We start from the raw sequence: 19562 nt of genomic DNA on the forward strand, positions 1-19562 counted from the left end.
GGACATGAAGAAATGCTTGGGATTTTGTTCATCTTAAATTTAAAATAATTCAAAAGTGCAAAGCTCCTTGCCTTGAAGCCATAATAAGACAAACAAACAAACAAACAGGCAAAAGCACAAAGGCAACCACATAGTACCCAGTAGGAAAGTATAGAAATGGATATAGGCAGCAGATATTGAAAGGGATGTCAGATGATTCTCAGCAATCTGCCCATTTGTTTACAAGAACTGAGTTGGACTTGGAAGTTCTGTTTTTGTCTGTGCCCCATCATTCCTTGTTCCCTCCCTGACTTCTCCATCTAGTCTCTACTCTAAAAGAGTCCTGCTTTTGTATGAGTGTCTAATCTTTCACTCAATTTGCAAAAGACTTCCAAGCTCCTTAATCTGATCAGACCCTCATGATCAGACTAGAGCATATGTAATAGTTCCTTCAGATCTCAAACCTGTTTTCATGAACTGTCTGGTCCTGGTCTGAAAAAGTTTGTTCCCAAAACAAGTCTACAATAAACTATAAAACCCTTGCTCTGCATGAGTATTTTTGAAGATACTGACAATAAAAATATGAGTGGAATACAAGAGGGTTTACCATGCGAATGCCCAGATGAATTTCATGGCCTTTATTGGGGATTTTGATTGTCTAGCTACCAAAATTCTGTGAGAGTACATTAAGTGTAAAACAACTTGAAAGGTCCTGGGGAAGATACAGTCAAAACAAAGGAATTTTAAATGACATAGGATTTTATTTTTAATCCTAGAACTGATAGGGGGCAAATGGAGATTATTAACTACAGGGCTGGTGTAGTCACACTTGCACCTTAGAAACATCAATTTGATGGCTGATTGGATGGTGGATTGGAGTGGGAGAGACTGGTGGTAGGATGATACACCAGGAGGTGATTACAATAATGTAGATGTGAGGTGAGTCCCAGGGAAGTCGTAAGGTATTTGGAGAGAAGGGTGCATGTATGAGATGGAATCATGATGGAAAACATGAGACTTGATATGAGACTGAATATATCAGATGAGAATGAGGGATCAAAGGAGGATGCCAGTGAGTGGATAAGACTTAGTGACTGATTCCTTTTCCAGTCTTCTTGCACATGATTTCCTTCTAATCACGCTATAAGCTATGTTTTTTTCCTTGCACACAATAGTCTACTAACTCCATGCCTCTCTGGTGGCTGTCCTTTACAAGTGGTTTTGAATCCTTCCTTCCTTAGTTTGCCTGATTTCCTTTAAAACCCAGCTCCAATCCCAGCTAGTGAAGAAGGTCCTTCCTGGTCCCCAGGGCTGGTATTGACTTCCCCTCTGAGACACTCTCCTTTTACAGTGCATGTGTGTGTTTGTCCCATCATTGTATATCAATGCCCAAATCTAGACCCCAGTGGCTATCCCTAGTTCCAGAGTGTTGGGAACCTGTGGCACATTATTAGAGAGCAGATGAGATGAGGGTGAAAAAGAGGAGAGGAGATAGAAGAAGAGAAGGACAGAATTTTTCTAGGAAAATTGCCGAAATCACTACTGCAAGGCCAAAATGGCATAAAGGATCGACTCTGGGGTTGTCTCCTTGGGATTGGCTTTCCTCTTATTCAAATTTCTTATATTCACCTGAGTGTAGGTCACTCTCTGTGGGTCTTCAGCCAAGGGGACCTGAGGGGAAATAGAAAGTAAGGGGAACAGTCAGTGATTTTGGAACAGGAGTCTTTAATCTATTGGTGTGTTGTGAAAATTTGACAGCTTGTCTGGTGAAAGCTATGAATATCTTTTCATATGAAATGAATTCTATAGGTTTAAAGGAAAATCGATGATATTGAAATACAGTTATTAAAAAAAAAACAATAATTTCAGGGAAGCCCCCTTCAGATGTATGTTATTGGGCAGGAGAAGAAAGAACAGGTAAGTGACTAAGAAGTGGTTCAGCCCTTGGTGTAAAGTCTATCAGAAAAAGTTAGGGTCAAGGATGAAACAGACTTGTCCAGGGGAAGGAGAGGATGGAACTAAGTCACCTGTGATTCCCTTGGTCTCTCTGCAGCCATTCCTGTACCTGCTTTCTCCCTGCACCGGGATCATCCCCGCTTCTGCCCAGATAACTTACATAGGCCTCCTCTGGAGATCTCAAGGTGATGTGGAAGGCTGGTGCTCCAAGGAAGACAAGGGAAGCAGAAGCATCTGTTAGTAGAGAAAGGTAAGAGGTAGGACTTAGGCAATATGTTCGTGATGGGAGGCTCTATGAGTATACTCTCCCCACCAAGGCCTATTTCCTATGCAGTAGGTTGCCTGGGGAGGAAGGAACAAGGCAGCATGGGAAGAGGGGATGGGTTTCCTTACCTCCTTGGGCTCTCAACTTCTAAAGACCCTGGCAAGAGAGACATGGGAAGGGAATAAGTAAGGTCAGGGAAGTCTCAGATGAGGTAACAAAGTTCCCAGTCCTGACACACTTCTTTATTCCTTTAGACACTGAGGGGTTTCACTATGTCTTTGCCACACTCACCCACAGGGATTGATCCTTGGCAGAAGACTGCCAGCAAGTGAAAGCAGAGGACGAGCAGGAGGAAGGAAACACAGACACGGATGATGGTGAGGGTGTTACTGAACTCTGAACCTGTGGTGGAGGAAGAGAGAAGAGTCTTCATAAATCACTGTTGTAAGGCATCTTTGCCCCTGAAATTGTCCCTGTTTTTTCCCTTCTTATCCCCCTCCACAGCACCACAACACTATCAGCATCCAAAAGTTAAACACAATCCCTGCTCAGAGAGGCCTTATCCCTTGGAATGAGAAACTCAGAAATCAGGATAAAGATGTGTGGGTCACCAGGAAGTACAAGACGGGGAAGCCTTATGGCCCATGTCACATCCTTGGTCTGTAAAGTCTTGAAATTGAGCAAAGTGTCAGTCTCTGTTTTCTCTTATAGTATATCTATTGGCCAGAACCAATAACTAGGATTCATTTCCTTGTAGGAGCAGAGGTAGAGAGTGGCGATTGACTACCTTCAGTGCCCCTGTGGTCTTCTTTGTCTCACCTGTCACTATGAGCTTCAGAGAATTACTGTGTTGTGTCCAGAGACTTCCATTGATGTTGAGTTGGTATGTGCAACTGTAATTGCCAGAGTCCTTGGGGGTCACATGATTCAGGAAGTACAGGGCTCCATGCTGAGTGGTATTCATGCTTAACAGGTTTTTCTCATCTTCCTCCATGTACAGAACAAGCCTAGTACCTCTTGAGGGCCCCCAGCAGAAGAAGGTCACATCAGACCCTGAAGCCACCTCAGGGCCAGGCCAGGCTGAGAGGGAAGGCTTGGAAAGTGCATCTGGAAATACAAGTAAAGATCAGAGGGTCTTAGGGTAATATCCACAGTTTAAATGGGGGAAGAAAAAGCTTCCACGGAGAGGGGTGGTTACTAAGCCTCACATGTTCCCTTGGGCTGCTAGGAACAGAAAGGTTTTTTCCTCCTTCCATCCTTGTCTCTAGAGGTTGGAGTAGCACGTAAGCTGGCCCATTCTTCCACTTTGCTTTACCCTTCCATAGACAGCAGCAGCTCTTATACAAACCTCTACTTTGTGATGCTCAAAATAGCCTTCTGATCAACGTGCCTTTTGAGACTTCCTGGGATACCTCTTAAGCTTGGACACTTCCAATTTTTTATTTCACTCTCTGGAAATCTGAAAGAAAGCTCACCTATCACCCAGATCTCTAGGACCTCACTGGGCTGAGACACCTTGTATGGAGCTGTCCTTTCCTGGTAGACACAGCTGTAGTTGCCAGCATCCTGGGCACTCACAGAGAGGAGGGGGAAGATAGCCAATCTCCTGGCTGGGCTCTGGCTCTTCAAGGGCTGAGAAGTCCCCATCCTCAGCAGAGTGAATGTTACCCTCCAAAGGGATGTGTGAGGGGGCTTTCGGCACTGGAGAGTCACATGCATCCCAGGCTTCACTACAAGGCCTGGCAGAACTGAGGGGGAAGGCTTGGTGAGAGATCCTGTGAGAGGGAGAACACGGGGTAGAAGTCAGCACACCTGGGTCAAGGCATGCTCTGCACCTCAGTCCCTATGTAACCTTGGCGCAGTCATTGACCCTGTCCAATCCTCAGTTTTCTCCTCTGTAAATGGGGGGCTTGAACAGAAGATCATTCATATATTTCTAGCTGCAGATTGCTTAGTATCTAGGGAACTTTCACATTTGAGGAAGGTCACCCAACCTATGGACTGAGGCATGTGATGACTCACAAGCGGGAAGGTCATGACCCTTCATTTTTCATCTTGGCTGTCACAGACAGACCCAGGGCTCAGCTTCAAACAGAGCTCAGATCATCGTCCTAAACTGGGAAAGCTCACGTTCATTTCTCAGCTCAGTCACTCATTTGCTGTGTAACATTGGACAAGTCCTTCCCTCTCTCTGAGTCATATTTGTTCATTTCCAAGGCCTCCTTCAGCTCTGGGTCTCTGTAACTTTTCTCCTAAGCCTCAGATCAGTGCTCACCAAGATCTTTCTTCCCCAGATTCTAGATCACAAGAAAAATGCCTCATGTCTTGCAGGGACTCTGAAACCTGGCAGGCCCCAGGGCAGAGTTGGCTGTGTAGACTCCAGGCCTTTTCTCTTTGAGTTCCCTCTCTGAGCAGAGAGCAGAGGGATCCTCAGAGTTAATCTGGGGCCCACATCCCCCCACCCCCATCCCTCACCTGGCACTATCAGCTGCAGGGCCTCACTGGGCTCTAATTCTCTACCAGGTTCCTTCTGTTCCCTGTAAGTACAGCTGTAGCTCCCATGGTCCTCAGGTTGCACAGATGGGAGGGAGAAGCTTGTCCACAGATGTGCTGAGATCTGCTGCTGTAAAAGTTTTTGGGTTCCAACCTTCCTCAGAGTGAAAGTTACTTCTTCATGGGAAGACAGCTTAGGCCTTGAGCACCAGAGAGTGATATTGTCCCCTGGGGCCACCAAAAGTCCAGGTTGTGGCCACAATGTGGGCCTGGGGAGTTTTCCTGAGGGTAAAGGGAAATATCAAATGTCAGATTTAGAAGGTGATTAAAGGCCTCCTTCCCTATCCCTTCAGTGAGAGGGAAAATAGCATGTTTACTTCAGTTCTTACTTTCTTATCTTGAAGTGTGAATACCCCATTATCCTGGGGCCCAAAGTTGAGTCCATGTAGGACAGAACAGTGTTTCAGGGTCTCTTCTCGCCTCCCCCAAACCATCCCTTCAGAATTCCCTGGATTTTGTGATGTCTCCAAAACTCTGTGGGCTCCTATGTGTCAGATATATATGGGTATTTGAGGGGTTTCCATCTCCAGTCACCAGACACAGTCAGCTCCAGGGCCTTGCTGAGATCTGACCCCACATAGGGGGCTGTCTTCCTGTAGTAAATACAGCTGTAACTCCCGGTGTCCTCAGGTCTCACAGACAAAAGTGAGAAATCAACCCAGCTCCTTCCAGGGCTCTGTAGCTGCAAGGGCTCCAGGCTCTTTGCCTCTAGAAGGGCAAACCTGTAATCTTGATTTGCTGTCCCTTCTGATATGTTACACCTGAAGGTGAATGTTGTCCCTGGGGATATTGTGGAGCCAGACAAAGCTGAAATGTGGGGTCTGGGGAGTTTTCCTGTGAAAGGGGGAAAGAAGAAAGTGAGCGACCAATCTCTCCTCCCAATCCCCACAAATCATTCCCTGAACCAGAGCTGAGGATGGGGAGGGTTGGCTGAGGGTCCCTGTCCAGACCCCTTTGTCAATTCCCACTAGACCTATTCATGGCACAATTACTTGTTCCTGGGCCCCAGATGTTCTAGTCTCACAAAAATTCTGAAAGAACAGATTGATGGGAGGACAGATGAAGTCACCCTCCCCACCTGACCTCTTTTCTCCTCTTCTAAAGAGGCCAGGTCTGTTCCTATAGACTGAACTAACTGGACCAAAGCAGGATCCTAATGCAAACTGCAATTTCAGATCTTGGTTTTAAACTCTGATGTTTGAAAAACTCTTTCCTATGTTAAACCTTAGGTTTGGGGGATTAGACAGACACTCCAATTGGGCCCAGGGCCCTACCCACTGCTCTAAATTGCCATGTGGTGACAAGCACCTGGCCTGCCAATCTAGCCCACGCCTCATTGAAACCAGAGCTGGGCTGGCAGAATTGTTTGTCTCCCTAGGTGGACATGGACTGGCAGAAGAGGATGTGGGCTGCCTCTGGGCACTTCTGTGAAAGATTAAATGTTTATCTGTTTTTCTAGCTCTCATTCACCACCCACCTATCAGGTAACTCCTGCTCAGTGATGGGGAAGCCCCAAAAGTATAGGGAAAAAACCAACCCTACTGTACTCAGAGATCACAGGAGTTTGAGAATGAATGTGTCATTTAATTGGATAATTATTTGATTATTGGATAATTCAACCCATGAGCTTCATGAAGGGAAAAGTGAGGTATATATAGGGAAAGGGCTTGCCCAGCGTCACCCAAGGAGGACCTATGGAGGGAGGTATTTGATTTCCCCCCACCACATCCCTTTTCCTTCCTCAGGACCTGTTCCTTTCCCATCAGGGATGGTTGCAGACCAGCATCCCCTTTCATGTTACAGTTAGGGCCAGGGGTTCCCAGGGTCCAGAGAAATGAGGATATAAAGGGGAGGCAAGGAGTCAAACCTGAAGGTTTGTCCCTCATGTAGGTGACTCTCCAGAGAAGGATCTGGGCTCCTCTTTCAGGACTGGACTCTTTCCCCCAAGAGATGGTTGTAGACTAGCACCCCCTCACCTGTCACCACCAGGGCCAGGGTTTCACTGAGCTCTGACCACAGGAGCCCCTGCCCAGAGCTGCAGCTGTAGTTTCTTGCATCTCTTAAGGGATCCACATTTCTTAGGATGAAATCTGCCTGCTTCAAGGAGGCATTTCTCTCTTCTCTGAGGTCTCTGTCCTTCCAGAGCTGGAATCCGTCACTCCCCAGGTGGCCCTGGCATTAGAGGGTCACATCTGATTTTCCGGGGACCACATAACTTGGTGCAGCCCAGAGGGTAGGTCTTGGAAGGGTGTCTGATAGGAAACAGAATTCAGATTCCTAGTGCTTTCTGTAATTCCCATGTCTCCTTCACCAGTAGATTTTGAAGCTCCACTCTGAGTCACCCTATTGATTCACTTCAATGTCCCCCATTTCCCTCTGTGATCGTCCTATATATATATATATATATATATATATATATATATATATATATATATATATATATATATATATATATATATATATATATATATATATATATATATATATATATATATATGTCTCGATTAATTGGATACAAGGAAGGGAAAGAGAACAGTAGGATGTAGGGGGCAGGACTCACCGATCTGTGCCCTCACCACCCAGTCTAGACATAGACCTGTAAGAGAAGCTCAGGTCAGAGATGCCTCCACTCCAGCCCACACTGTCCTGCCCTCAGCTCTCACCAAAGACCCTTAACCTCTAATTGTACTTTGAATATGAAGAAAGAGCCCTTTGAGCAGAGACTGGGCTCCTTCTCTGGTCCAAGTGATTCTGTCTCTTCCTTAGGTTCCCTATGTGTTCTTCAGTTAGCAAACCAAGAGCCTTATCAAAATGTCCTTCCCTCCCCAGGCCTAACACTGTACACTCACCAGTGAACATCATGAAAGCAATGGTGAGGCCCATGGTGGGTCTTCAGCTTTGTCCTGGGCTGCCCAGCCTCAACTGTGCAGAGGGGAAAATGAAGACATATTAGAGGCTGCCCCAGGATGTGGTAGTCAGCCCTGTTGCCTCCCCCAAAACCAGGCCCCACAATTTCTGCTCTTGTACTGATTAATGAGTGACAATGGTCGTTTAGCTCAGGGTATCAGTGTGTCTTAAGTTTAGTTAAGGCAATGGATACAGACCTCTAATGGGTATCAAGTATTGATGACCACCACTGATGATGAGATCAGGCCCAAAATTTTTCGACTTGCCTGACAATGCCTAGGGTACCCCATATGAATCTTATCCTGAAAAGATTAAGATTGGACACAACGGGCTAACTCCATGGCCTCAGAAGACCTTGCCTAAACCTCGTCTTCAGCTGGTTATTGAGAACAGGGTCCATGTGTGATAACATTTCTGGGGCAGTCTCAGGTTCTGTTCTCTGGAGATTAATGAGATCATCATCATCAACAACGGTTATCACTTATCTAGCACTTTCAGGCTTTCAAATTATTTTACAGTTTTTTTCTCCTTTCATTATCAAAGCTATGTTGGGGGATACATTCTATATTATCCCCATTTTATTGATGAAAAATGGAGGAAGAAAAGGATAAGTTACTTGCTCACATTCTCACAGTTGAAAAGAGTCTAAGGAATGATTTTTATCTTCAGTTTTTCTGACTCCAAATCAGTTGAAGTGATGAATGTGCCACCAAGTGCTATAGGATTGTGATACATTCTGGGTGAAACTGACCCATAGGTATTTAAAAACCTTACTTGCTGCCTCTCCTTTAGGACCTTACAACAGCAGCACCTTCAGTCTAGGAATGGCCAGCAATGGTGTTGGTTGCTCTGAGGACTGTTTGGTTAGGCAACGCCCCTCCCCATAAATCTGTCCCTCGACCAAGTAGTCTTAGGAGGTCATCATGGCCACAGTTGCCAGTTGTGGGCTGCCTTGCACATCATGGTATTTCCTCTCACAGAGCCCCCTGAAGCAGGTAGTTTCCCACCTAAACAAGATGCAAATCAGACTCATTTACCATTTATTAAGCTTCTGCTCAATGGTTTGTGCAGTAGTAGGTGCTGGAATGCAAAGACAAAATAAATAGAATTGTCTGAAATGGAGCCGACACTCTATTGATGAGGACAAAAGTATATATGTTAACCTCAAAGACTGAGGTAGGAAGCAGAGTCCTTTTTTGAACAGAAGATTATTAATGGCAGAAAAATGCATCCAGTTGGCACAAAGGCAGAGCACAGTAGTGTGGGCTGGGAAAAAGGAGGGAATTAAGTTGAAATGGATGAATCTGATAGAAGAGAGTCTGGTGTTAAGAGAGATAGCCTTGACCTGGGTACACCATGGCTCAGAATCATGAGTGGAGGTTGTGAAGAGCAGGTAATCTTCCTTTCATTTCAGGAAAAGATAGGGAGATTGAGTAAATCATTCACTTTGAATAGAAAAGGGAGTTGAGCACAAGTGTGTGATACCAGCTGAGATGGTCACTGGTCCTGTCCTATGTAAAATCAATTATGAATCTTTGTTTAGCCTCCAGTGTTGCCTGGCTTTAAGACAACTGCTGAGCATTCAAAGTCAAAAAGTTTCTCAGAGTGTTTTGGTTCTTTCAAGTGAGACAGCATGTGCAAAGGTGAATGTTTGTACAGAATGAATACGTGCAGTGTCCATATAAAATAAATATGTGCATATGGATTGATACATATTCATGGGAGAGGGAAGGCACTAGCAGTATGGGAATCAGTTCTAATATTAGGTTGAAGATAACATGTGGGTAGTGTCTTAAATGAATACCAAGAGCCTGTGAGGAAATGATTGGGGGGAGGGTGTAAAAAAGATATAACCAATAGTCAAAGCAATTCTGTGTTTCTGAATTGTTTATTGTTGTAGGCTATATATATATATATGTATTTAAATATACATACCCAGGAGCACTCACACACGTGTATATGCGCACACACCCAAACACACACACATACACACACAGATCTTCATTGGTAGTTTGCCTTCATTCTTGAAGAGGACCAAAATGACATAAATATGTTAAAATCAAGTTTCACTGTGTCTGAATGTAGCTGATCAGATCAATATGAGCTCAGCATTGTCTATCACAGGTCAGGCACAAATAACCCGAGTGAATATTTGAGGCGGATACTCAATAGGTGCTCCTCCTGCATTTCACTTGAGTGCTTTCAATTCTGCCTTGGTCATAGAGCACCGTACCTTCTGCGATTTGGGTACACCATACTGACAAGTCATGTGCCACTGTCTCCCATGTTACACAATCAATTCCAAAATTCTTAAGAAAGACTTTGAGCACTTCCTCGTATCGTTTCTTCTGAAGATCATGTGAACACTTGCCCTGTGTGTGTTCTCCGTAAAACTAAAAGAGAGAGAGAGAGAGAGAGAGAGAGAGAGAGAGAGAGAGAGAGAGAGAGAGAGAGAGAGAGAGAGAGAATTTAATATACATATCTACTACTATAGTGGAAATATAACCTTCAGTTTTTCACCTAATGATCAGATGGTTTTAGTGAATGGAAAGTGTCAGATGTAAACAATGTGGTGAAACAGCAACCCCAAACACTTCTGAGATTATCACCTGCATTTAGAGAAGTCATGTTGGGAACTTGGACTGTGACTGTGCTATTGTGGATTGTCCAAGTCAGACCACATTCAGAGAATTGTGTCCAATGGGGCATGTGATCCTGTCAGAGGAACATGGCCAGGAGAACATCGAGTGCAAAGACAATCTGACTTAATCCTAACATCATGGATCTCCTGATAGAAGGGAGCTCAGTGGTGATCTAGTCCAATTCCTCAGTTTACAGATGATGAAGGTGTGTCCCAGTGAATTTAAGACATATTCAATATTAGAAACTAGAAGACTATTCCATATGAGGATAGGCTAAAAATTGTTTATATTTAGCCTGGATAATAAAAGGCTGAAGGCATCATAGGGATCTTAGTATTTAAAATAGATTTTCATTAACATCTTATAGTTTCAAGTTTCTAGGAATTTCTTGCTGTAAGTCTATGGTATTTCTTCTGCCCACATCATCTTCACATAAAACTAACTATATTTTTAAATGAAAAAAAGAAAAAGAGGAAAAAAAAGTAGCAAGTGAAGCCAATACTACAGTAGTTAATGTACAGATGTACCAAGTAGTAGAGTAGTAGACAATATGTGCAATGTAACAAGGTCTTAAATCTGTCCTCTGCAGAGGAGTGGAATGGAGGTTTCTTCTCATTTTCTTACCATTTTATTCACTTCTGGAAAGTATTTCTTTGATGTTTGATCTGACTGTATTAAAATAGAAATTAACTTTCATACTATTCATATTTTTATTATGTTGAAATCTCTCTGACCTGAACACTAAATATTTTTCTACCTACTTAAATACTTCCCTATTTCTTTAAAGAACCCTTTGTGTAAGTCTTCAACTGTAAATCCATGCTGTGTTGGGAATACAGTGTCCCCTGACTCATAGTGTCAATTTAATTTCCTCTACCTTGAAATATATAATAAAATGTTTGAATTCACTTCAGTGATCAAGAAAATCATCTTCCTTTTACTTTCAAATGTTTTTTCAATAATTTTTTCAGATTTATTATCAAGGTTTTTGACTTCCCCATTTTCTTCCTTTTGAGTGCTGTGACATTTTAAACTTTTCCCATAAATTCTCGTATTGCTCTCTTGCTATGCCCTTCCCGTTTAATGGTATAACCTGTGAGGGCTGCACCTCAAAACTGTCTTTTTTGTCTTCCCATGCAGAAGTTTTCACTTTTCTCTGGTACTGATAAAGGGCAATCTTCATAGTTTCATCATTTCTTCCTTTTCTTTTAAGTTTCCCATTCAGGGAAGTGGGATCATATGGTATGAGTAATCCATACTTCAGTTAGGCCAAGTGTGATAATTGATAAGACAAGAAGTTTAGGGATTCAAGAATAATGGATAGTAAAAAAAGAAATGGTTTACTAATGATTCAGGGAAAATAGTATTACCAATATAGGGGTGAGGATGGCCTGAGAAAGATTGTTAGAATGGAGGGCATGAGTAGGATAAAGGACAAGTTTAAAATCCTTAGGGTAGAGTGGAAGATGGCATGATAAATGATGATCATCATATGAAGGCATTTGAGAGTTCAACAACATAGAAATGGAACAATTGAAGGTGAGAGTCAGATCACAGTTATGACTGTCTTTATGTATCTGAGATGGAGAAGTGGAATAAGTCATGAAAATTGAGTGAATTAAGATACCTGGAATGAGTGTTTGAAAGAATTTTAAAATATATGGTGCACTTCCAAATGAAGAGGGGAAACAAGGGGAAAGAGATGATCTCTCTCAGGACAAAACTTCCTGAGGCAAGTTAGTTTTGGTAATTTGGTAAGTAGTATATAAGGACAAACACGTTTGGAAAGGGTAAAAGATTTGGATACTTTGAATTTCAGAGGAAAAGACTTGCTGAGTGATGATGTTCAAGAAAATGTAGAAGTAGTGAAAGAGAGCAAGGTATAGTCCAACTCCCTAAACTTTTAACAAAAAATTGAGGGAAGCAAGTGGAGGCAAGATGGTGGAGAAAAAACAGAGGTTCATTTGAGCTCTCCACCAATCTCTTTCAAATACTTCTAAAAAATGACTCAAAACTAATTCTATGGCAGCAGAAGCCACAGAACGACAGACTGAAGCAAATTTTCAGCCCCAGACAACCTGGAAGGACAACAGGAAAGGTCTATTGCACTAGTTGAATAGAAGAACATAGTCCAATGTGGGCCACACTGGCACAGATAGTGCCAGAACAAGCCTCAGGGGACTAAATAACTCACAGCAGTGATGATTTGCAGACTTCTCAAACCACAAGTTCCACTAAAAAACTTAGAAAGTCAGTAGGAAAGATCTGTCAAACCTCGGTGAAAAATGATAAACATGTCACTGTAGCCCCAAGGTGGTGGCTGCAGCAGTGACTGCAGGTGCAGTGATTGCTTCTGGAGCTCTCAACCTATAGACAGAGGGAAATCAAATGGCTGATCATAAACAAATTGTAGAGATCTCTTTGGTGACATGGAAGAAAGATTGTCTTGCTTTGCCCATCCTTCCATCTGAGTCCCAGGCCTAGGTGGTGGCCCTGGGGCCAGGCGACGTGCTGGCATGGTGAAGCTTGGGGCAGCAGTGAAAAAGAATTCCTTCTCACAGTTCTTAGGTGGAAAAGAGTAGATGTGCTGATGCACAGACCAGAGCACAAGGAAGAAGTGTAAAGACCTTTCCTTCGATCATATCACCTTGGGAAAACTGGAAATTTTCACTTCCCTAGAAACTTGAGTGAAAATAGCTGCACAAAATCCCTGCAAGTTGGCAGAATTTGCCCTCCTCCATGAAAGCAGATCCTTACCCCAAAGGTTTAGGGAAGAAAGCAATGCTGCGGTGCCAGGCCTAGAGGCCTGTATTGGGCTACCCGAGTCTTTCTTACCTCACCTCCGAGGTTTTCGGTTGGGCAAACCGGATAAACGTATGAGAGAAAGGACGTTCCAGAGTCAAACAAGGGTTGAGCTTTATTTCAGGGTCTAGTTACAAGTGCAGGGAGGTCTTACTTAGGAGGAAGAGGGGGAGATTTCCTAAGGAGGCTAAGCTTAAGGGATTGGAAGTAGAAGTACAAGCGGGGAGAGAGGGGGAGGGGAGAGAGGAGAGGAGAGAAGCGGAGCCTACTGTCCTCTTGGCTCCTTACGTGCTAAGAGCGCTTTCAGCCTTCCTCAATCCTACTCAACCTTCAGCCGCACAGTTTGCATCTCAATACCGTGCTGTTAGGTAACTAGGTGTGCTCCAATCCGGGACAATCTCGAGGGCAGGGAGACTCCACCCATCACGTATCTCCCGGGGAAAGGCGGAAATACCCGAGCTAGCCGAGCTAGCTCAGTCTGACCTTCTCGAATCCCCGCTGTTCATGGAGGGCCTCGTAAGACTCTAAGATTTGGAAGTCCCACTTTTACCCGCCCGAGACCGTCCACACGGAATTGAGCTTCCAATCCCAACATATCCCCTTCTTTGTTATGCGCGGAGCACACCTGGCTCTAGAGCAAACAGTGGCTGGAGGCTGAGTGGATTAGGAAGGCCTTTAGCACTGCAGTACTCAGAGATCACAAGAATTTGAGAATGAATGTGTCATTTAATTGGATAATTATTTGATTATTGGATAATTCAACCCATGAGCTTCATGTCATGGAAGGGAAAAGTGAGGTTCATAGATGGAAGGGGCTTGCCCAGCATCATTCAAGGAGGACCTATGGAGGCAGGTATTTGATTTCCCCCCACCCCCACCACATCCCATTTCATTCCTCAGGACTGGCTCCTTTCCCATCAGGGATATACATGTCTGGATTAATTGGGTACAAGGAAGGGAAAGAGAACAATAGGATGTAAAGGGCAGGACTCACCAATCTGTGCCCTCACCACCCAGTCTAGACACAGACCTGTAAGAGAAGCTCAGGTCAGAGATGCCTCCACTCCAGCCCATACTGACCTATCCCTAGCTCTCAGCAAAGATCGTGTACTTCTACTTCTACTTTGGCCAGAACATGAAGGAAGAGTCCTTTGAGCTGAGCCTGGGCTCCTGCTCTGGCCCAAGTGGTTCTGTTTCTTCCTTAGGTTCCTTCCTTGTCCTTCAGTGAGCAAATCAAGAGCCTTACCACAATATGCTTCCTTCCCCAGGCCTGACCCAGGACACTCACCAGTGGACATCAAGAAAGCAATAGTGAGGCTCATGTTGGATCTTCAGCTCTGTCCTGGGCTACCCAGCCTCAACTGTGCAGTGGGAAAATGTAGACAGATTAGAAGCTGCTCCAGGATGTGGTGGCCAGCCCTGTTACCTCCCCCAAAACCAGGCCCCACAATTTCTGCTCCTATACTGATTAATGAGGAAGAATGGTCGCTTACCTCAGGGTGTCATTGTGTCTTAAGTTTAGTTAAGGCAGTGGACAAAGACATCTAATGGGTATCTAGTACTGATTACCACCACTGATGATGAGATCACGGCTGAAATTTTTCGACTTGCCTGGCAATCCCTGGGATACACCATAGAAACTTAATCCTGAAAAGATTAAGATTGGACACAAAGGTCTAATGCCATGTCCGTAGAAGACCTTGCCTTACACTCATGTTTATCTGGTTATTGAGCACATGGTGTATGTTTGGTAACGTTTCTGGCACAGTCTCATTTTCCTTTCTCTTGAGATTAATGAGACCATCATCAACAGTAATGGTTTCTGTTATTTGGACTTTCAGGCTTTCAAATTATTTTACAGTTTTTTCCTCCTTTCATTCTCAGAGCTATGTGGGGGGGGGGTACATTCTATATTATCCCCATTTTATTGATGAAAAATGGAGGAAGAAAAGGTTAAGTCACTTGCTCAGGTTCTCATAGCTAAAAAGAATCTAAGGCAGGATTTGATCTCCAGTTCTCCTGACTCCAAATGAGTTGAAGTGATGAATATGACACCAGGTGCTGTAGGGATGTGATGCATTCTAGGAGATGCATTAAAAGCCTCACTTGCTGCCTCCCCTTTAGGACCCTACAACAGCAGCACCTTCAGTCTAGGAATGGCCAGCAATGGTGTTGGTTGCTCTGATGACTGTTTGGTTAGGCAAATACCTCCCCATAAATTTGTCCCTCTACCAAGAAGTCTCAGGAGGCCATCATGGCCACAGCTGCCAGTCCTGTTCTGCCTTGCACATCATCACTCAGTATTTCCTCTCACAGAGCCCCCTGAAGCAGGCAGCTACCCACCTACACAAGATCCAAATCAGACTCAATTACCATTTATTAAGCTTCTGCTGTATGGTTTGTGCAGTAGTAGGTGCTGGAAGGCAAAGACAACATAAATATAACTGTCTGAAATGGAGATGACACTATATTGATGAGGACAAAAGTATACATGTTACCCTGAAATATTGAGATAGCAGGTGGAGTCCTTTTCTGAACAGGAGATTACTAATGGCAAAAAAATGCATCCAGGAGGCACAAAGGCAGAGTACAGTAGGGTGGGATGGGAAACAGGAAGGAATTAAGTTCAGATAGATGAACCTGATAGAAGAGAGTGTGGTGGTCAGAGAGACAGCTTTGACCTGGGTACACCATGGCTCAGAATCGTGAGTGGAGGCTCTGAGGAGTAGGTACTCGTCCTTTCACTTCAGAAAAAAAAGTGAAATTGAATAAATATCATTCATTTTGAATGGAAAAGGGAGTTCAGTACAAGTGTGTGATGCCAGCTGAGATGGTCACTAGTCCTGTCCTATGTAAAATCAATTATGAATCTTTGTTTAGCCTCCAGTACTGCCTGGCTTTAAGATAACTGCTGAACATTCAGAGTCAAAAAGTTTCTCAGAGAGTTTTGGTTCTTTCAGGTGAGACAGCATGTGCACAGGTGGATGTTTGTACGGAATGAATATATACAGCAACAATATAAAATAAATATGTACATATGGATTGATACAAGTTCATGGGAGAGGGAAGGCACTAGCAGCATGGGAATCAGTACCAACATTAGGTTCAAGATAACATGTGAGTAATGTCTTCAATGAATACCAAAAGCCTGTGAGGAGATGATTGGGGGGTGTAATAAAGATATAAACAACAGTGGCAGCAATTCTGTTTTTCTATATTGTTTATTGTTGAAGTGTGTGTGTGTGTATAAATATACATACCCAGTAGCATATGCACACGTGTGTACACACACACACACACGCACAGATCTTCACTGGTAGTTTGCCTTCATTCTTGAAGAGGATGAAAATGACATCAATATGATAAAGTCAAGTTTCTATGTGTCTGAATGTGACTGATCAGATCACTATGAGCTCAGCATTGTCTATCACTGGTCAGGCACAAATTGCCCCAGTGAATATTTGGGGTGGATAGTCTAAATGTGTTCATCTTGCAGTTCTTTCAATTCTGCTTTGGTCATAGAGCACCACACCTTCTGTGATGTGTGTACACCATGCTGACAAGCTCTGTGCCACTGTCTCCCATGTTGTGCAATCAATTCCAAAATTCTTAAAAAAGACTTTGAGTACTTCCTCGTTTTGCTTCTTCTGCAGATCATGTGAATGCTTGCCCTGTGTGAGTTCTCCATAAAATTTAAAAAAAGAGAGAGAGAGAGACTTTTATATACATATCTACCACTATAGTAGAAATACCACCTTCAGTTTTTCATCTAGTGATCTGGTAGTTTTATTGAATAGAAAGTGTTAGGTGTAAACAATGTGGTGAAACAGCAACCCCAAGCACTTCTGAGATTCTCACCTGCATGAAGAGATGTCATGTTGAGAACTTGGACAGTGACTGTGCTATTATGGAATGTCCAAGTCAGACCACATTCAGAGAGTTGTATCTAATGGGACATGTGATCCTGTTAGAGGAACATGAATAGACTGGAGAACATCCAGTCCTAGGAAAATCTGACTGAATCCTAGCATCATAGATCTCTTGATAGAAAGGAGCTCAGTAGTGATCTAGTCCAGTTCCTTAGTTTACAGATGATAAAGGTGTCTCCCAGTGAATTTAAGACATATTCAATGTTAGGGACTGGAAGACTATTCCATATGAGCATAGGCTGGAAAAATGTTTATATTTAGCCTGGGTAATAAAAGACTGAAGGCATCATAGGGATCTGTGTATTTAAAATAAACTTTCATTAACATCTTACAGTTTTAATTTTCTTGGAATTTCTACCTGTAAGTCCCTGATATTTCTTCTGCCCAGATCCTCTTGACATAAAACTAACTGTATTCTAAATGAAAAAAAAAATGGGAGAAAGAGTAACAAGTGTACGCAGTACTACAGTAGTTTATGTACAGATGTAGTAAGTAGTAGAGTAGTAGAAAATACGTGCAATGTAACCAGGTGATAGATTTTTCCTCTGTAGAGCAGTGGAGTGGAGGTTTCTTCTCACTTTCTTACCAATGTTTTTCACTTCTGGAAAGTATTCCTTTGATGTTTGATGTGATTGTATTAAAACATAAATTACCTTTCATACTATTCGTATTTTTATTATGTTGACATCTCCCTGACCTGAACACTAAATGTTTTTCTACCTACTTAAATCCTTTCTTATTTCTTTAAAGAAACCTTTGTGAAAGTCTTCAATTATGAATCCATGATCTCTTGGGAATCCAGTGTCCCCTGACTCATAGTGTCAATTTAATTTTCTCTAGCTTGAAATATATAATAAAATGTTTAGATTCACTTCAGTGATCAGGAAAATCATCTTCCCATTTCTTTCAAATATTTTTTCAATACTTTTTCACATTTATTATCAATGTTTTTGACTTTACCATTTTCTTCCTTCTGAGAGCTCTGACATTTTAAACTTTTCTCATGAATTCTAGTATTTCTCTCTTGCTATGCCCCTCACTTTAATGGTATAATCTGTGAGGGCTGCACCTCAAAACTGTCTTTTTTGTCTTCCCTCGCAGAAGTTTTCACTTTTGGCTGGTACTGATAAAAGGCAATCTTCATAGTTTCATAATTTCTTCCTTCTATTTTAATTTTCCCATTAATGGAAGTAGGGTCATATGGTGTGAGTAATCCATGCTTTAGTTAGGCAAAGTATGATGAGTGATAAGGCAAGAAGGTTATAGATTCAAAAATAATGGATAGTGAAAAAGGAAATGGTTCACCAATGATTGAGGAAAAATAGTATTACAAATATAGGGTTGAGGATGCTCTGAGAAAGATTATTGGAATGGAGGGCATGAGTAGGATAAAGGACAAGTTTAAAATCCATAAGGTAGAGTGGAAGATGACATGATAAGTGATGATCATCATATAAAGGCATTTGAGAGTTCAACAACATAGAAATGGAACACCTGAAGATGAGAGCCAGATCATACATCTGACTGTCTTTATATATCTGAGAAGAAGAAGTGGAACAAGTCATGAAAACTGAGTGGATTAAGATACCAGGAATGAGTGTTTGAAAGAATTTTTAAAATATATGGTGCACTTCGACATTAAAAGGGGCAACACTGGGGAAGAGATGACATTTCTCAGGACTAAACTTCTTGAAGAACGTTAGTTTTGGTAATTCGGTAAGTAGTATATAAGGACAAACACATTTGGAAAGGCTGAAAGATTTGGATATTTTGAACTTCAGAGGAGGAGACTTGCTGAGTGATCATAGGAGAGAAAATGTAGAAGTAGTGAAAGGGAGCAAGGTGTAGTCCAACTCCAAAATCGTTTAACAAAAAGTTTAGGAGAGCACGTGGAGGCAAGATGGTGGAGAAAAAGCAGGGGTTCATTTGAGCTCTCCCCCAAACTCTTGCAAATACTTCTAATAAATGACTCTAAACAAATTCTATAGCAGCAGAAGCCACAAAACTGCAGACTGAAACAAATTCTCAGACAACGACAACCTGGACGGTCAACAGAAAAGGTCTATTGCACTAGTTGAAAAGAAGAACATAGTCCAGTGTGGGCCACACTGGCACAGATAGTGCGAGAACAAGCCTCAGTGAACTAAGTAACTCACAGCAGTGGTGATTTCAAGACTTCTCAAACCACAAGTTCCAACGACAACTTAGAAGGTCAGTAGGAAAGGTCTGTCAAACCTCAGTGAGAAAGAAAACCATGCAGCCCTACCGCAGGGTGGTGACTATAGCAGTGGCTGCAGGTGCAGTGACTGCTTCTGGAGCTCTCAATCTATAGACAGTGAGGGATCAAACGGTTGATCATAAACAAATTATAGAGATCTCTTTGCTGGAATGGAACAAAGATTCTCTTGCTTTGCCCATACTTGGATCTGGGTCCCAGGCCTGAGTGGTGGCCCTGGGGCCAGGCGAAGTGCTGGCATGGTGGAGCTTGGGGCAGCAGTGGAAAAGGATTCCTCCTCACAGTTCTGAGAC

The 19562-nt window shown here is 42.9% G+C and overlaps 1 protein-coding gene across 1 annotated transcript; it reads right to left on the reverse strand.

The window, feature by feature from the left end:
* Positions 1 to 2936: 2936 nt before the first annotated feature.
* On the reverse strand, positions 2937 to 7636 carry LOC140507345 (immunoglobulin superfamily member 1-like). Its single transcript, XM_072615457.1, is given in 6 exon segments — positions 2937 to 3307; positions 3676 to 3975; positions 4676 to 4975; positions 5288 to 5587; positions 6730 to 7005; positions 7603 to 7636. Coding segments are annotated over 6 exon segments (1581 nt in total).
* Between the last annotated feature and the right edge of the window lie 11926 nt (positions 7637 to 19562).

The sequence above is a fragment of the Notamacropus eugenii genome, chromosome 5 (assembly GCF_028372415.1).
Source record: "Notamacropus eugenii isolate mMacEug1 chromosome 5, mMacEug1.pri_v2, whole genome shotgun sequence".
Taxonomy (NCBI): Eukaryota; Metazoa; Chordata; class Mammalia; order Diprotodontia; family Macropodidae; genus Notamacropus; species Notamacropus eugenii.